A 19,136-nucleotide genomic window follows, 5' to 3' on the forward strand; every position below is an offset into this window, starting at 1 on the left:
TATCCTCCCAGCTGAGAGTTTAACACCACACTCAGCCAAGACGTGGGAACCTACTGCAGAAATCACCCATTCACAAATCACCCCAGAGGATTTCCAGAAGTGAAAGCAGCCGAAGATGGGGGAAGCCTGAAGGTGCTCCGTCCAAGCGGGTCAGCAGTGCACCAGGAGGGGGGAAACAAGGCCTGACTGCAGCATCCAGGGACATCCAGACCCTTCCTGGCACACAGAGACAGGATGTCTCACCTGGGAGGGATATTCCTGCATCTCACCGGAGCAGCAGCTCTGCAGAGACCGACCACAACCCTCCTGCGGGTCAGCACTTGTGACAAGCCCTGCCCAACGGCTCACTCTGGTGCTCGGCAATGAAACACTGCCTGTTCTTTTGTGCATCGCTGCAATGATGGGATTTGCCCAGCTTTATGCCTTGAGATTTGCCCTTCACGTTTCTGCATCCGTGACCTAATTAACGAGCACTTAGGTTTAAAGAGACATCAACTTCTGCGTGCGTGACCTTTCACAAGTGCTCACCTGATTCCTTTGTCTCCCCATGAGCAGCACGCAGAGAACATACAACACCTCCAGCTTATACATAATCTCGTGCATGATCTTCATGGACTGTGGAAGCTGCGTTCGTGTCGAGGTGTTGGCCAACCCACTTTCATCCGAAGACTCTGAACAAGATGGCAGAGATGTTAGCCCGAGGCAGCTTCAACAGGAAAGGATTTGTTAGAGTTACTACTTTTACACTGAAACACTGCGGATGTTAAGACCAGCACACCTGCTTGAATCTTCTCAACTAGAAATAGTGACATACAACAGATAAGCAATTTAAATGAAATGCTACAGAAGAAAAAAAAAAAATAGCTGGAACCTTAGAGGAGATAAAATTAGATTTTTAAAAAAATTATATAATTTTTCCATAATAAGCTAAATGGTATCATCTACCTGAAATAAGTAGGAAGACCTATATGAATCAATAGACTACTGCACCAGAACGGACAAGGCAGAAAAGGAAGTTAAAGTAGGGGTGAGATTATCAGAAGCACCTACTATCAGTCTGCTTTCATTTCATACCTCAGAACCAGTATACTGAGGCCAAAAGTTAAGTAATTTTCATAGCCCTATCTAGAACTATACTACTAAGGGCAGAAATAGGATATAACACACTGTGATTGCAAGTGGAAAACATGACAGAAATTATGAGTGGCACAGAGAAAGTAAATAAGGACACAGTGACACTTGGAGGTTGCAGTTCAAAAAGTAGTTATGTGTTGTGTCAAGAGCCAAGTGATGGACTGCCCTGCCGCAGGATAGCGTGATCGCTTTCGAACCCACGTGAAGGAACAGTAAGTAAGGAGACACACAAAGAAAGGGAACCATCAAAGGCTAAAAAGCACAGACACCACCTCTGACTCAGAAGTCCCTAAGCCACAAGCCACTGGAGACTGAGCAGTATTCTGGGTAAGTATGTCTAGGTTTGCTCACTGACTATGCTGTAGGTCAAGAGCTGCGACTGAGCATCTGCAAAATTGCCTTGTGAACTCTGTTTCAAAATACCAAGCGTCCTCCACTTTCCACCAACTTGGTGTGTATAAAGGTATGTGCAAGATGCTGTTGGAGCATCCACATACTTCATTTTTTGTGTGTTTTCAGAACTCTTAATCATTAATTGCCACAAAACTAATGAAGCTGGATAAGGAAGAAAGTTTTCCCAAGAAGCACAAAAGCAAAGATTCAGATACCACCATTTTGGGATAATACTCATTCAGTTACTGAGTGTTTTGAATTACACAAGACATATGCTGCATTTTTGCGATACTGAAGGGTGAAAAAACAAATCAGGTGCTTGCTTCAAAGTATTTTCCTGTGATTTTATTAACACTTCCATACGTTCACCTAGAACAGTTATTTTTTTCCAATTAACTTACACAATTTTGCTGGAACTACCTTTTCTTTTTAAAGGAGGGACTGCTTGCTTGGTATGAAGTATTTGGACCTAAAGCCACCAGCCTAATTTTAGAGCAAAATGCTGGTAAAGTCACTTACCTCAAATGTAAGTGTATTTTTGTCACTCCAGGGGAGATTAGTTCTGAGGATGTACAGCATTACAGCGTTATCCAGATGTGCAAAGGGCACAGTTTGCCTTAGGACATTCCCTTTTGCTAACTATAGTTCATGAAAAAAAACAGTGCTACATGCAAACAAAATGGGAGTCAGACCTAAATGCTGACGTATCAAGTCTTTCATGCAAGAAAAAGGGAATCAATGTCAATTGAAAGGAAAAGCAACACATGGCAAACACTGAAGAAGGTTAAGATACGTGTCAGCTAATGGTGGCTAGAGGAAAGCAAGCCGGATACCTGTACTGCTTTGCTCTGCCTCTTCATTTGCCACTCTCATCAGTGCATCAAGTACCAGTGCGTTGTCCAGCCAAGTGTACCATTCCTCCAGCTCCTGGAGGAAGCTGGAAGTACCTGTTGTTTCAGACACCTTCCGTGTTGCCAGTTTGCACAGCCGCTCAATGAAGCCTGGAATATTCAAAAGTGTGGCTGAAAAAGAAAAATAATTTTATTATGATTTAAGATCACCAACACAACAGTCATGGAATCCTTAATACCGCAAGGTACCAAAACATCTATATTAGTAATATAGAAGAGTACACAGAAACCAATTCCATCTGGTTAAAAAGATCCAAAGATGGAAGAAGTCGGCGCACTCTCCTAGTAAGGACTAGGAGAGAGCGTACATACCCTAGGCATAATACAATCAGTATTAAACAGGTTTGTTTTGGACTTACACTGGAAAAAAATTAGTTCTACCCTACTCTAACTGCTTGTTTCCGGTCAATTCCCTGTTGCTGGCACTGCTGGTTTCCAGTCCACAGTGAGTCAATATCAAGGAACTGATCTGGCTCAAAATTAAGCTGGCAGAAACAAAGCAGCAGGCCTTGGAAGGTGCAGCTCCACCTCCCTCTTCCTCTCTGCGATGCCACCTCCTTAGTTTTACCTCCCATGGTGTTTCAGTCTCATAGCAAACTGAACCAGCTCACTTCAGTAGCTGGGTGGAAAGCTGTTAGCTTTTTAAGTACTAGTTTCCTGAATTAGTTCATCACAGAGCAAAACAAATGGGGAACACATGACAGCAGCCCCAAGTTAAAAGGTTTTAATTGTTGTAGAACTCCACCCTTCGAAACAGCAGTTCAAGGAGAGAAGTCACTGGTTTGCAAAATGTTCGGGGGGCTTGGAGAGGTGCTAGGAGCAGGATTTTGTCCTAAAGTTTTCACAGAATAACTTAATTACGGGAGCTGTTTATTATAGATACATGGCTAAGTCTTTGCTTCGCTACACACTTGCAGACGTTAGTAGAAAAGGACAAAGAATTTGGCCATGAACACTATGCAAAAGAGTTGCGAGATTCTGCCCTTTGGTACCATCTCTGAAAGAATAAGCTCCCTGATAAAATTTTTGAAACGGAATATGCTTTACAGTCTTAGACATAGTCTCTAATTGTGCAAACAACAAATGATTAGTTAAACATTTGCTTAGCTAAGTTGAGCTCCGCGGGATCCAAGTTTATTCAGCTCAACTAAATTAAATTAAACTTTGTACCCGCACATACACATCCTTGTCCGTTGCTCTTTACCAGCAAGCTCTGGTGATCACAGGGCAGGAGACAATACACCCCCCTTTAAGGTTTCTCAGCTTCTGCGGGCTGGATTATGCTATCCATCTCTCACTGGATGCTGTAGAGGTGACAGCAGTTACAAATGGAGCTTTGTTGTTCATGGCTAACACAAAGCGTTAGAAGATAGGAGAACCAACTCCAAATCCCCTTTTTGCACTTCCCAAAATTGTTTGGCATAGGCCTATGAAACATCTGTTTCAGAAGCCCAAAAGCTTCTCAGCACAATAAGAGCTGAAAACAGCAGATTCTACATTTGAGGGTACTTCAATTTAAATCGCTTAAATTCATACTCATCCTTCTAGACAAGACTTCTGCATCTGAGAAGCACTCAGCAAAACAAGGAAACCTGCACTGTGCCCAAAGTTAAAGTTGAGCTCAGACCCACAGACTTCCAAGGCTGGTGTGGTAAGGATGGTCAACGTGATAAATATTAAACACACTTTCCTTGTTGATAAAGAAAGACATCCTGCTCAGGACAATGGCAGATAAAATCAGAGAAGCAACTGCTCCAACAGCAACCACACTGCATGCAGTTTTAGTTCAGGAATTCGTATTTTTAAGGAGGACATGGAATTTCTGAGAGTTGCTAAAGGGAAGGCCATGGAAACGACTGTGGGATAGAAAACAAACCCAATTATTTTAAGCCCCTCAGTTCATCAGAGAGGGCTGAAATAACAGAAATTGATGCATCTAATTACCAACACCACATGAAACTGTTAAGTTTCATTAACAGAAAAGACTGTTTCCAGGAAACTGCTCGAGAAAAGCGAATAAAGAAAAATCCTTTACAAAAGACAGAATGCTTACAGCATCCTCTAGAAACACACACTAGGGATGTGACATTAAGAATACGGAAACTTTACACGCTATCGAGATTCTTCTGCATTTGTTCACATACTAACAATTACCTTGATTAATTTCAGCTCGAGAAGGACCCAAGTTTTTTTTCTGCTGGGCATTTTTGGCAAGAAGCGTGTGCTTGTCATCGCTCCCCGTGTCAAGTTCAGAAATCGTGACAGCAAGGATCCTGCAGAAGTTTGCAAGCTGCTGCTGATCAAAACTGGACACAAGGCTCGCGAGATTGGGAATATCATCCAGTTGTATCATTTCCTGGAGAAGACAACATCAGCTGAGTCAGCCACAGATGATACTCAAGAAGGGAACACAGACACAGCTGCAGCTCTCCCCTGGCAAGATCTGAATGTTATTTCAATGTTCGTAAAAGAGAAGCAAACAGGCAGTGAAAAGTGAAGAGCCTGAGAAAAAACTGTGACTTACAACTGGTGTCACTTATGTTTATCAACTCTTACAACTTTTAAAGACTAAGCATTTAAGTCAAATTTTGGGGGCGTTTCTTAAAAACCCCCAAAACCAAACAACCCAAATTTAACAGACAAATTACAGGCATTACAAAGCTTCAGTTCGGTTTTCCACTTATCTCTCTATTCTCTTTGAAGCTCACAGATAAGAACTGAAGAAAAAAAAAATCTAGGCATCAGTCCTTTTCCATCAAAAGATATTAAAAACATGTTGAAAAGTTTTCAGCAAAAAAACCCCAAACATTTATGTTCAGATAAACTAAGCTCGTTTCCTGTCTCAGGAAGTACATCATCCTCAACTTTACTCTAAAAAAACCCAGTAAGAAGTTGCAGAATCCTGATCGTCTCCACAAAATGTACAGACACATTTCATTCAGGGTTTTCCCAGGGTTACGCCTCTAATATTTCATTCGCATCGCAGCAGGGCACTAAGCTGTAATGATGCTGGCAAGCAAGTTCAAAAACCTAGTTTGTGCTGAAGACCTAAATGTCCTGTTCCCCCAGCCTACAACTCCTCAGAGAGGTGACAAACCCCAAGGTAAGAGACGGGCACGGGAAGCCCTCCAGATGTCAGGAAGACTAATAAAATATCTGAAATGTAATCAGAAGGCAAGGATGAAAAATGAATTTATATTAGGCTCATTTTCTTTATTCGAAATACTGGTTGTACTTTAATGACAGCTAGGCGCTCAGCCGCCATCATCCCCCGCCAGCTAGGCAAAAGCATTATGATACCACACGCGTAATTTGGCTTCTGTATGAAATGCGACTGAAGTTAATCATCACTGTAAACAATCAGGTTTCAAATAAGCTACAAGTGAGAATCCTCGCTTAGAGGATTATCTTCGGCACCTCTTCAAAGAAACAGCTGTCTTTTCCCTACTGGCCTGAAAAGCCATACAAATAAAATTAAGAAACTAGCAACTAACCTTTTTAACTCCCAGGATATCTTCAATGAGCGTTGCCGTTTGTAGGAATGTCTTTTTGTTTGTCATCAGTGTAAACAGGAACAACACAAAGTCGTTTCTTTCTGCCAATCGCCTTGTGACTCCTTCCGTCTAGAAAGCAGCAAGAAGCATGCACAGACCCAGAGTCAGAGCCCACCTTGAGCAGTTGTGTGTCACAGGCACACGCAGGAGAGTTTTACGACAATGTGTTACTGACTCAGCTGTTCCTGAAACCAGGAAACATTGTGCTTATGGTGACCAAAACTAGCTCCAGTCCCTGTTTGAAGTTAACATGACGCTTGCAAGAACTACAGGCTCCAGGATGAGAGGTTTCATCTCCACGCTGCTGTTTACTTGCCTGCATCAAAAGTAAACACTGCGTGCCTGGAAATACGTTAGAGGCTTCTCTCTGCTTTCCCATACAAACTGTAACCAGCTCAATTTTACAGTATGTAAATGTACTCCCCAGATTCCTCCTGAACTGTCAGCAATGCTCTCAGCTCAGCCGAGTATGAGCAACCAGAATCAAGCATTTGCCTTAATGAACTAACGCATGAACTCGGGTTCATCAACGGGTTCATTAATGGCAGCTTTCATGCTCTGATCTCTGCTGAGAGCACAGCCAGTCTTTTCCGGAATTAAACGTAACTTAAAATGACATCCTTACCACTTGCAAAGCTGTCTATTATATAGCACTGACATACTACCAGTGCTCACAGAACTAGACTAGCTCAGATAATTCCTGAATATCTACGTACTAGCACAGGAACAATTAATATTGCACACACATTTCTGTGATCCTGAAGACTTGTCATTCAAGAAAGAGCAGTAATACTGAAATGAATTAAAACGGCAGCTGTCTATAAATTGCAAGCTTGTTTCTTAGCACATTATGCTATTCACAGTTTGTGCAAGTTGCATTACCTATAGCTAAAACAAAAAATTAGGTATGTCAAGAAAAAAATGTTCCTTCTCTTCCCCCTCCCATGTGCACACAGATACTTAGCGGTGAGAACGTGATCTATTAAGGCTCAAACTCTCAGGATTAGCTTGATGTCTTTGGAAAAGCTCCAAGCCATGAACTGCTTTTTTTAATTTTTTGTTTAACAGTGCTCCCTAGGTTATGACATAATAAAACGTGTGATTAAGTAAACAACGTTGAGGACGTTTCCTGCATGCATAATCTGAGGCATGCGCTTTTAGCATCAGAATTTTAATTGCGAGGTATTTCAATAGGCCTTTAACCCAGCGTTTTCCTTAGCGCTGCTCTGCCATCAACCGAACTGAACTAATACTCAGCACATGAAGGAGTGGGAGGATCAAACTTAAAGCACTTCGCCAGCACCATGACTGAACAAGACTAGCTATAGCTCGGGTTAGCAGGCATCCACTTCCAGTTTCAAATATTGACTACAACAAAGGTTGACATGGCTTTCCTATGGAAACAGATACAGAAAGATGCAAACAAGGGGACTGAAACTTGACAATGTGGCTAAGAAAACAGAAATTGTTTGAGTAACACATAAAAATATAGGGCGGTCAGATACTTAAGCAAAGGAATTTCAATGAAAAGTTTCAGAGTAAGTTTAAAATATGCTTAAAAGAGTCTGTATGTTGTCTTATCAAGTGGCACATGTAAAACATGACCAACAGAACACTCTTCCATAGCAGCTGTACTTACACATATGCAGGTGTTGTACAGTATGCTTAAACAGTCCTTGATGAGGTCATCACTTACTGCAAAGGAGAAAACAGATGTTCACTAGCTATACACTGCCAAGGAACACTAACTTCCACAGTCGTGACACAAATAGATATAAAATGGGAGAGAATTTCAGGCTAGCTGCTAGCTCTGATCATATGTGCAAATGCCTTGGAGGATAGAAACCAGAGGAAGAGAAACACTCTGTACCTGACCCGCTCACGTGATTTCTTCCAAAACTACTGTCAGCACAGCCTGGGACCACAGACAGAGACATACCTGTGGTCTAGTGCACTTCTTAGTCACAAGCAAAAGAAAACGACAGGGGTGTAAACAGCATTTTAGGAAAAATATCATAGATCAGTTCAAAATTTGTCCAAGTGAGAAACTGCTGAAGACACATGATAGTTCCAATTATTAAGCACGGGGGGAAAAAAAAGGACAGTTCATGCAGTGCTCCAGGCAGCATCACGAATTGATAGTAAAGCCTTCCATCTGATTTACTCCAGCATTTTAATATTTAAAATATGTTTTCAGTACAGACATACAACAGCTGCCTCTAGCTCAAGTTCAAGTTACTTCACCTTTGAAGTTCCCTGGCTGATGGGCACGACCATGACATTTCTGTTCCTCAGAAGGGTTCAGGGAACCAGCACAATCCCAGGCAGGAGAAATGAAAACACCAAACTAAAGCTGCTGCAGCAGGAAAGTTGGGCTGAAGCTACTGTGCCCCACTGGCAAATTCTCCTTGTAGCAACTTGGAAATGAGTAGTCACTGTGACTAGGTCAGGAAAACAGCATACTTTTCATTATCTCACAATCTCTCTAACTCCTATTACATAAACTATGTTTTGTGGCTTATTATTAATAATTGGGAACTGTAGCTCTAGCCACAGTAACAACAGAAGTTTCCAGTGATTGCAGATTTACGGCATTGAGAGAAGTATGTTCGGCTGAGCGCATGAACACTCCTGAGCTGTGCTTTGCAACAGGTGACTTTCCTAAATCCCATCATGGCTCAGTACCATAGAGAACAAAGAAACCAATGATTCGTTAAGAAACAGGAAACTGCTGGTATGGAAAGAGAGTAACAGAAAAATAGAATAATTTCTGTCTGAATAAGAACTCAAGGCAAGAATGAAAAAAGATTAAACACCTATTTACTTACTTTTCTGTTTCTTTTTCTGTGTAATAAGAGTTGGTCTCATGAGAATTTCTACTAAAAGCTGTAACAAGATAAAGAATTAAGGGAACAATCATTGGGATACAAATAACCAATTAATTTGTCAGTGACAAATCCAAACTTAGTCCTGTCTCTGCTGAAGTCACAGAGGTGAATAATGGAAGCTCTACAATCAAAAGCCTATTGGTATCAAAACTACATTGACAAAAAATAGTTGTATTTACCCTGAAGAAATAATAACAGTTGTATTAAACAATATCCCACTGGCAAGTTTTAAAGAATTTGAGTCTGCAAAGAATGTAATTTCACGTGCATCCAGGTAACATCAAGGAGAGCTATCACACACCTCCCAAAATAATGAATCTTTAGCAATAACAAAGATGCAAATTTTGCAAAGACTCTCCCCTAAATCTTGCTGGGCTTCAAAATACATTTCAGGTCCAGACATAACAGAACTTAAGTCGCTCCAGATTTTAATCTCGCCAATAAAGAGCAAGCCACTGACTGTGTATATGCACCTTATATGTATACTTACATATACATTTACAGATACGTGAAATGTTGTTTCATGTTAACAGTCAGCTTTCCAAGACTAGGACTATGGTTCTGATAGATGTAGAACTGATCTTTAGTTAGTTGTTCTCCTATACCACTGGTTTATTTTAAAGCATTAAGAAAAAAAAAAAAACAACCAGCTTATTTAAAAATTAGAGGAACTGATGACTTCTGCAAGAAGTACTGCAAAAAGCCCCTAGTTTTAAAATCCAGTTTAAAATTGTTAACAGCAATGTAGGGATCACCCAGTCAAATTATGCCAACTGACAATATACTTAGATTTTACAACTTGCTCTATTTGTCCCAACTTAACTGTACTGTTCTTTTAACGAACTACCTACCCAGACACAGAGGAAAACATCTGACAGCACCAGAGGCACTGCCCACATTTTAAGCACCGATAAATAAATAAATAGGCAATTTTAAAGAGGAATATCCATTTTCCAGCAAGATTTGTAATAGCTGCCAGAGCTACTATTCTAGGGTAGAGAAAAACGACTGCAGTAGTAACGCAGTGCTCATATTAACGGCTTACGTTTTAGGAGAAGAATGCCCACCTCAAGGCTCAGTACCCGAGATAAGCATCCAAAGATATCCCCATGCACTTGGGATGGAGGTCACCCGCACAACAAGTCTATCTTTTAAGGGTGGCTGCAGTCATGCTCGCTCCTGCCTTGCGGAGCGGATCTTTTCAGCTAGTATTTATTTTTTTCCTGGTCAATACTACAACCCACCATGTATTTATCACCTTATTCTTGCAGAACAGGTATGCTCCTCACATACACTCCAGGGACTGGACTGCAGTGGTGTGAGACACTCCTTGGAGAAGGCTTTCTTCAACCATCCTACTGAAACTGCAATAGTTTGCAGCAAGAAGCACAAGAGTCCAATGGCAGGAAGAGAATAGGCAAGAGGGTGCCTCACCAGAGGCAGAAGGAGCAGAAAGGGAGTTATGAGAACTTATTTCTTGGAAGGGGGTTGCATTCAGTTCTGAAGGCCATGAGACTCGTGTATCAGTTCACGCGTTTGTACTCTCACGTAGTATTTTACATGTATTCATATAAAGGGTGGAGACACAGATGTGCTTTTGTTCTTCCTCGATGTAAAGGATGTCAGAATCCAAAAATATTTTAAGGAATATACTACCACACGTTATACCATACAGAGTATACTGCAAATTTAGCATCCTTCAAAGTTACTCATGCTTCCCAGTTCAAAATACTGCAATACAGAATCAGCACGTGGCACACACGGAACCAGCAGATTAGACTACTTCCCTTTCAAGTCCTAGAGTAGGATTTTCATTGCACTGGCTTCTACCACTGCCTTTAACCAGATTAAACCCACTTGTATCACCCAAATCTCTGGCCATAGTACCAGGTAATTACAGTGTGTCTGGTATTTACCACCTCCAGCTCAAGAAAAAAAAAAACCCAACCAACAAACCCCAACGAAGCAACCAAAGAAACCCCAACACACACTTACTTAAAGATGAAATATAAAGTCATTTTCTGTGCATTCTTACGTTAAAAGCACTTCTACAGGAAGTATCACTATTTCCCTTTAAAACCAAGGGAAATTTAGAACATTTTCATCCAACGTTCTAAATTGCTTGGGTAGCTGAAGACTTTTGTGCTCAGTTAACAGGATACCAGCAACTAAACCAGTGCTAATTTCAAAACAACGTAACCTAAACATAAGTTTTACTTAAATCAAGGCATGCTAAGTGTAACAAGAGAGAAGCAGCAAAGACACTGTTTAGTTAGACCAAATAAAAAAAAAAATAGGGAGAAAGTATCAATTAATTCACTGGAAAACACAAATCATACATTTCTAATGAAGCTAAGATCCCAGAGTGTGTCATCATAAAACTGAGCAAACTTGGGTATTTGTGTAATGTAGAATTAAAACAAATAAACAAAAAGATAAATTGACAGAATGTCTACAGAAACCTCACAGTTCTGTTTAAAAAACTTTTCCAGAGATGAAGTAGTCCGCACTGGATGCCAGCAATAAACAGAGACAACCTGGCTAAAAGAGTGTCCTAGTGTGCTTAAAAACTGCCACACACCCTTTAGTGGTCAGTGAAATTCGCAGTGCTCCAGTACCAACTGTAGTATTTCATCTCACAACTAGAAATCATTTGAAACTCTTTTAATTGAGAACCTAGAGGTCTCACCTTTAAGTTAAAGACAGACAACCTGAAGAAACAGCCAGGTCTTCTGTATCATACAAGAAAAAGCACCTCACTTTTGATGATTCATACCTTGCAAAATACACCCTTTTCAAATTTTGATTAACGGGCACAATTCTAACGCTTAACATCAAATTGGTAAAGTCATTCTGTAGATTCTGAAGCATCAAAGGCCTCAAGACCTCACTTACAGATTTCTCAGTGGTATGACTACCATGCAGAAATCTTTTGACATTGTTGAAAAAACACACTTACATCGACTCCTCCAAATAAGTCAAATGTGTATGTATTTGGGAAAGTGGACTCTTGAGCAGCTTTTCTATCTTCCGTAACAAATACCACGGCTTCCATTGAAAGAAGTGGAGAAATTTCCTGCATACAATAATAAAAAAAAAAAAAGACGGTTCAAAAAGAAAACTGTTCAACAGTATAAACACAATTGTCTCCGGCTATCTGTGTGATCTACTGACTAATCAACTACATGAATTCCCAGCTCTTATCTACCAGCCAATTCACAGATACTATCATGCAAACAGTTTCAAAAATTAGTTAGAATATGATTGCAGTAGACTTTACAAGAAAGCCACAACAAAATAAGGCCTAGCTTCCAGGAAGGACGGTGCAGACAGTACCTTTAAGATGCTTTGGCACTGGGAGAAATCGCTGTTTGGGTGGCTATGTTCATATAGCTTTTGCAACAGTAAGGGAATCCCATTCCATTTTGCTTGTTTATCTCTTTCCTTTAACAAGGCCTCTGTGATCTGCAACAAAGGAAGAATATTATTCCTATGCGTCTGATGCTTCACAACCAGGAAAACCACCTTATCACCTTCCCAAAATATCAGAATATCACAGAAAAGTAGTTTATTGTAGACAGTACCATTACAAAATCCAGTACCTCTTTCTATGCAGCAATTTATCTGGTAGCTGCTGAATTTTACTGACGGTTGAAGTATGTTAAACAGGACAGGGGTTAAAGCAGATGTCAGCATTTCGAGTACTTAATCTCATTTCATATTTTTATACTGGTCATGTATTTCGAAATGGGAACACATACGTCTCTAAATAATTCTGTTAGTAGAACTCCAGTTGACAGGTCACTGAAGGAGGAAATGGGTGCCCTTGACACTACCAAAAATTACACCGGTCTAAGGTAGAGAGAATACTGAAGCTGGAAAGGCTTCACGGCTCATGACATTCAGCTAGTAATGAGAATTTCCTCAGCCAAGTCCCTGAAGCCATTATTGCTCATAGCAATGACCCAAACCACTAAGATTTACAAGCAGGCTCCAGAAGAACGCATCAAACATACAGGGAAAAATTTCCTCTGTAGTCTTGGGCTGGTTATAAACGGAGACCGACAACTAAATGAGTTGGAAAACACCGGTATTATCCTCTGGGACGCAGGCTGCAACCACAAAAAAGCATTTGCTATCACATTCATGCACTTTTTCCAATTTTCCTCTTCTCTCCAAAATATATGTATAAAAAAATCTCAATATTCACCACTATATTTTACTCCTGAAAAAAAAAAAATATGAAGGAGCACACAACAATACTCTGCGTAGAATCCACAAAAGTTGTTCTGAAGCCTTAATGCTTCCAGGTTACCGCCAGCAGATACTGTAAATGAGGAGCTCTTCATTAAAGTTCACGATCCAGCTAATGCAGACCAAAATCCAACCCCCTTCCTTAACAATACTTCAGAGGTACCTAGACCAACCCTGAAATAGGGACCTACCCTTGTACAGAAAGGTAAGACAGACAACAATAATTATAGCCAGCAGGATTTCTGCCTGGTTTTACAGTATTTTTATATGCCCTCCAAATAAAATAAAATAAAAATAATAAAACCAACACAATCCTCAGGCCAGCAAGACTGCATCTGAATGCAACATTTGTGGATTTTCTCTTACTCCTAGGTCTAAACCTCCAAGCTGCTCTCATTCTGTGTAAGTCACTCCCCAGACCTTTCTGTGGTTAAATTGCATTGTTTCCCTCCAGCCTGCTCAAACGTGCAATGTTAATAGTTAACAGCCAGGAAATCTTACTGCTTATTGTGTCAGCCAAGACATCCTTCTCGGATATACTTCAGTGTACAATTCCAAAGGGCCATTCAATTCCTGATTAGACAATTATATGCAAATATACTCCAATTTCGGACTGAGAATTTAACCCTTTTCTCCACTTGTTAGACAGCATACAGAAAGACCAGAGAAGTGATGCAAGCACACGAAAATTCAGACTGGCAATGTTAGCTGCTATGCCCTTCTTCTAAGCTTTCCAGATACTTAGCATTCTTTCCTGGATGAAATATCAAAATTTGTACATAACTGAGAATTTCAAGGCTCTTGGAAATATCAGGTTTTCTTGATAGAAGGGGCGATTGAAGCAGCATCTGCTTTCTGAATAAGAGTAATCAACCAGCACTGCTGGAGAATGACGCAGAGCTCCTTCCGAGGAGGCCATTCACACAAGAAACGGCAGGACAAAACCATGAAGTCAAAATAGTTTCTCATCGTTTGGACTGCGAATAATGGGTCAGCTCGTTTGAAGTCACAAATTTCCATTTCTCCCTGTAATACCCAGAATACAGAGAGCGAGAGGAGCTCTGCCACTACCCCATCTCAGGTGTGGGAGGAGTACACAACCCCACAAGCAGTGGGAGGAACCCGCTTAATTGCTGGGTAAAGTGCAAAGAACAAACAGGCAGCAAAGTGCCAGGGAAAGAATCATTCTCCGGCTCCAGCTGATGAGGAAGATAGCGCAGGCAATGATGACGTGCATGGGTTGTGATCCGAGGTTCCAGTAGCACAGTGCAGAATTCCGCATCCAAATGCTCTCAGAAAAGGCCAAAATAATCAATGTTAAAACCTTGTCCCCAATACCGCATTTGTTAATCGCACATATGCTTCTTGGTTTGGGGCAGGATCCATCTCCATTCTCATTTCTGTACCAGTAGGTCTTCCCCTCCCGGTCCCGGACTGAGAGGCAGTCATTTGTGCTGATCTGCAGAAAACTTTCAGAACTGAAATTCTGAAAGAATGAAGCAAATGTTTCCTTGCTCTCATCTTCTTTTAACTGCTTTCCAAAAAAAAAAAAAAAGAAAGAAAAAGATTTTCCTTCTCTTGATTTAAGACATGTCTTTGGTTTCAGTGCAAGCTCTAGCTTGTGGTCCCTATTCTGTATTTATAAGGCTTCCCTGGCTCTGAATATTTCCATTGTGGCGGGGCAGCATTTGCCAACGCAAAGATTTTGGATTCTGTGGAGGGATTAAAATTCAATTAGATTGTATGGAGCGGTCTTTCTTTACAACCATTTTGGTTAAAAACTGGATCTCATGATTTCTGTAATAGCTGCTAGTCAACAGTTTTCATTTGTAAGCAAAGTCAGTTTACTTATTGCTCTTTTTGGGCAGATATTACTGAATAATCACCAAAATTAGCACTGGGTCTTTTGGGGCCCCTTTCCCTCTCCAGCATTTTTTTTGATCTCATCCAAGCAGGATAAACCAAATCCAACACTGATTTCTCAGAAATTTTCTTCGTTCACTGAATAGCTCTGGATAAAATCTCTGAAATGTTGCGTACAAAGCTTGAGTAGTTCGATATTACCTAGCAAGAAGGGGAGGCTGCAGAAGCCCAGCTGGAAATGGCATCAATGAAAAGAACGGGGCTACCTAAACCATGGTTGCAGGGGTTATGAACTGTCACACCTCGCTGGTATTAGAACACGACACGATAAAAGACTTCAGAGAGGACTAAAATAAAGAGTTAAAAATGTGCCGTCAAGCCCATCCAGGACTGCCCGGCAGAGCAGAGCGAGGGGTTTTCTCTTTAAAGCCTCCCAAAGGACCGGAGTCCAGGATTTCCCAGGAGATTACTCCAAAGACTGGTAACTACCATAGGAATTCCTTCCTACCACAGAGTATAAATAACTTTGTGCATAGTTTTTCTTGAAAGTATACAAAGGTCTGAACAAAGACACTACACAGGAATCTAAATATTTCTTTTAAATTTCTTTCTAATCGTCCTGTGCTATAAATCCTTTTAAAACAGCCCAGCATCCATAAACAATTGTGAATAATACCTAAAATCTTCATCAAGTTATATTGTTATGTGTTCATTTTTACCTAAATCCATCCCTTGATCAGTTTAGTTCCCCTTTCTGTTGTACCCCTCCACTTTGCTATAGTTATTTGCTACTGATATTCCTACCCACTTGTCCTGGTTTGAGGTAAAACAGAACAATTTTCAGTCTTTTTATTTTTCAGTTAAGTCTCTCCTATCAGCACCATTTGTTACTGGCCTGAGATTTCTTGTAGTTATGATTGTTTCAAAATCCCTTTGCCTTCCAGTGAGGAGTTTCCTTTCCATTTGTGTTCCTGCACTGTGACAATTCTCATTGCCCTATGAAGTAAACCTCTTATTTCCCCAACCTCGTCTCCACCACTTTTCTAAGCTGTGGTCAGTGACACATCTCCATGTCTCTCCATAGCTGCTGACGCACATGACAGTAGCAGAAATACCATGAGTTAACCCTCCCCTTTGCTCTTCAGAGTAAAGGTAACGCTTTCCCTAGTACAATTGTGCCTTTATTTCGCATTTTACCTTTCAAACATCTCACCACCTTGCTCAACAGAGGAGGATGTTTTAAAAGTGTTTTCTGTGATCTTTCAAAAAGCAAAAATAGTGTCCAAGCATCCATTCCAGCACTAAAGAATTCATGCTGTGACAGATTTTACAGCTATGACACATCACTTGTAATTTTTCCTTAATCCAATTTTTTGTTGCAATCATGCATTAAGCTAAGATTGGAAGTCCTTTAAAAAAAAAAAAAAAGCAGAATTGCCATTCCCAGTATTTTCCATGACCACTTCTGAAGTACATATTCAAATGTTCTGAAAGCTTAAGAGAAAAAAGACACACAAGATTATGGATCTCAAGAAACACATGCAAGCATATCGTCTCTACATATTTTTAATAAAATCAAAGCCTTTCCATATCCTTTCCTTCAAACCTTTTAGGCCAACCTTTAAAAAACAGGAAACTAATATTTGTGCAATTAAATATTTAATTTTTCTGAATAGTAATAACTTAGGAAGTCATCTCTGATAGACTGCCAGGAGAACAATCGTTCAGTATTTTGGGGAGTGCCCCGTCATCCCAGCTCCTCATTACATTTTCCTTTTCAGTCGCTAACGAACATGCATCGGTCTGGCCAAGCTGCCTCTTTCCTCACACAGCTTTTCACAAAAAAGCCTACAATGAAGGTAAACGACCCGTTCCCCAACCCCCAAGTTTTCATTTTAACACAACGGCATAGAAACAGAAACACATCTTGTGGCCTATAAAGCGGTTGTGGAAAGCATTCCAAGGGAGAAGCTGTGCACTGCTACCCTGCAGCTGCGGGGCAGTAAACAACGCAGCCAGGCACCAGCTGGGTCTTTCGCACGTAGCTCTGGTCAAGAACACATCAAAGCCCCCAAACTTTTATTCCTAAAAAGAAACTCTGCTGATGATGTTAAGCTGGGAGAAGTCCACGTATTTCCAGCCTCTCTCCAGCTCCTAGATTCTTCGAAGTGCAGATCAAGTTTCCCGTAACTACTGTTTCTCCACCCTCCACAACCCTGGATGGAGCTCGTCATCCTTTCTCCTGCCAACCCAAAAGCCAGGCATGAACCCAAGGACACGGTGTCCTAGGATAAAACCTGCCATAGCTTCTAGCCAGGTCTAACCATCCCCACAACTCCCAAACCACTGCCCTACTCCCCTCACTGGAAGAAGAGCAAGTCTACCACGACAAAGAACAGCTCTCGCGAATCTCAAAACCCCACGGTGCTTCTGAGAGCAGAGCAATTCCAACACAGATCTTTAACACCAGCAGCTCTTCAAAAACACTACAGAATCTACCAGATCGTGGTAATAGTTACTAATGTTTGTTTTGATGATCTTACTCTCAGAAAAAAATATATAATATCAACTAATATGTAAAATTGTATTAACTACTCAGTGATCACATTCTCCTTGGAAGTTTCTTCTTTAATTCATTTTGAAAGAAAGCAAAATCTGTAGAGATATCTAGGAAAAAGCAAAGGGGCAAGGAATATTTACATCTACCACAGTTTTATTCCTACTCATCTTCAGTCACACAAAATAAAGACTACTGCAGTCCAACACTTCTGAGCATTTCTAGGGTATGACCGAGCTCTGGTCCTGGTTATATAAAAAGTGTGTGCAGGCTTTCCAACACTCACTAGCTGTCTTCTGCTGAAGAGCTCTAAGCCTGCTAAGACCCATACAATTAGAGCTACTAAAGTGGATTATATTCACGTGAATGGGTTTTTTTGTTGGTGTTGTCGTGAGGAGGAAACAAAACTGATTAGAAACCAAAATATTTTCCTCAGAGTTGGGAAACTACTACAGACTACCAATAACCTGTAATGGTAGGAGCTGGAAACCAGGATGTCGGAGGCAGAAAATGTTTTCCTTCCACAGAGAGTTTTTTTTCCAGAGTGGACAGGGACTGTTCTGCTAAGGGATGCATCTATTCCTAGGGATAGCAGATCATGAAATACAGCTGGAATAATGGTCTCTTTTTTCCATTCTGATTGTTTTAGCTAAGCTTTGGCAATCCTATGAGAGTGAGACCAGCGCTGACGATTTGCTCTTGGGACTGCACCAGAAGCACACTGTTTTGCCAACAAATCACTGGTTAATCCATTATTGTATTGCTCTGTCTCCAGGGGTTCACATAGCTGCACCTAAATATCATCTGGTTTCATGTTATATACAAGCTTTTTGCAGTTGGCTTGCAGCAGATGAAGTGCGTGCCCTCTTGCTAAGGGAATCTCAGCTTGATCAGCTGAGCCAAAACGTTCCTTTGCCTTCAAGGAACTGCAGCATAAACCTCGTCATGTCTTATTTGCAGCCAGCGCAGCTGTGCCAGGAGAGGGGCTACACAACAGCCAGTTCACCAAGCAATATTTTTCCTTATTAGAAAATGTGTGTCACTTCTGGAAAGTTGGCCTGCTTCTGGTTTTCCACTATGTGAAAAGCCCCTTTCACTCGCTCTGTACTCGGTGCTAGGGCAAACCTTGACACAAGGTTATGCAATCTGATACCACTGATTGAGGCTCGCATCCAGGGCAGCAGCTGATGATAGCAATATGGCTAAAATGGACATAAGAACAGATAATAGCAATATCTACTGAAATCTGCTTACCCATCAGCCTTCTTATTATTAATAATAAAGCAAAGAGACCAACCGGCAAGAAAGCTACGGCTCCTGGTAGGCAAGTACAGCAAGAACACATGAGAATCCAGATTTCAGAGCCTTAGCTGGCCTCAAAACTGACAGATATTCAGGTGGCTGCTGCTGTCAAAAATATTTTTATTTCCCTGTAAGATCAGGCTGACGAACCTTCAGATGCAGGCGTGTCAAAAATTATCCTTACTGATTCAAAGACAAGCCCCTGCTTTCGTCATACCAAAATGGATCTTGGGATCACCTAAAAATAGTATGCAAGGCTTTGTTTAAGAATAAATGCCAC

General features: G+C 40.9%; 1 protein-coding gene across 1 annotated transcript in view; it reads right to left on the reverse strand.

Annotated features, from left to right (window-relative positions):
* The window catches only part of TRPC4AP (transient receptor potential cation channel subfamily C member 4 associated protein), a 38,029-nt gene that overhangs the window by 16,075 nt on the left and 2,818 nt on the right, over positions 1-19,136 (reverse strand). Inside the window, exons 2-9 of the mRNA XM_054218738.1 lie at positions 12,217-12,345; positions 11,840-11,956; positions 8,821-8,878; positions 7,632-7,687; positions 5,933-6,061; positions 4,593-4,794; positions 2,361-2,549; positions 529-671 (exon numbers count right to left, since the gene is read on the reverse strand). Coding sequence (XP_054074713.1) covers positions 529-671; positions 2,361-2,549; positions 4,593-4,794; positions 5,933-6,061; positions 7,632-7,687; positions 8,821-8,878; positions 11,840-11,956; positions 12,217-12,345 — 1,023 coding nt within the window. The remainder of the gene's footprint in view (positions 1-528; positions 672-2,360; positions 2,550-4,592; positions 4,795-5,932; positions 6,062-7,631; positions 7,688-8,820; positions 8,879-11,839; positions 11,957-12,216; positions 12,346-19,136) is intronic.

The sequence above is a fragment of the Rissa tridactyla genome, chromosome 12, assembly GCF_028500815.1.
Source record: "Rissa tridactyla isolate bRisTri1 chromosome 12, bRisTri1.patW.cur.20221130, whole genome shotgun sequence".
In the NCBI taxonomy this organism is placed as follows: Eukaryota; Metazoa; Chordata; class Aves; order Charadriiformes; family Laridae; genus Rissa; species Rissa tridactyla.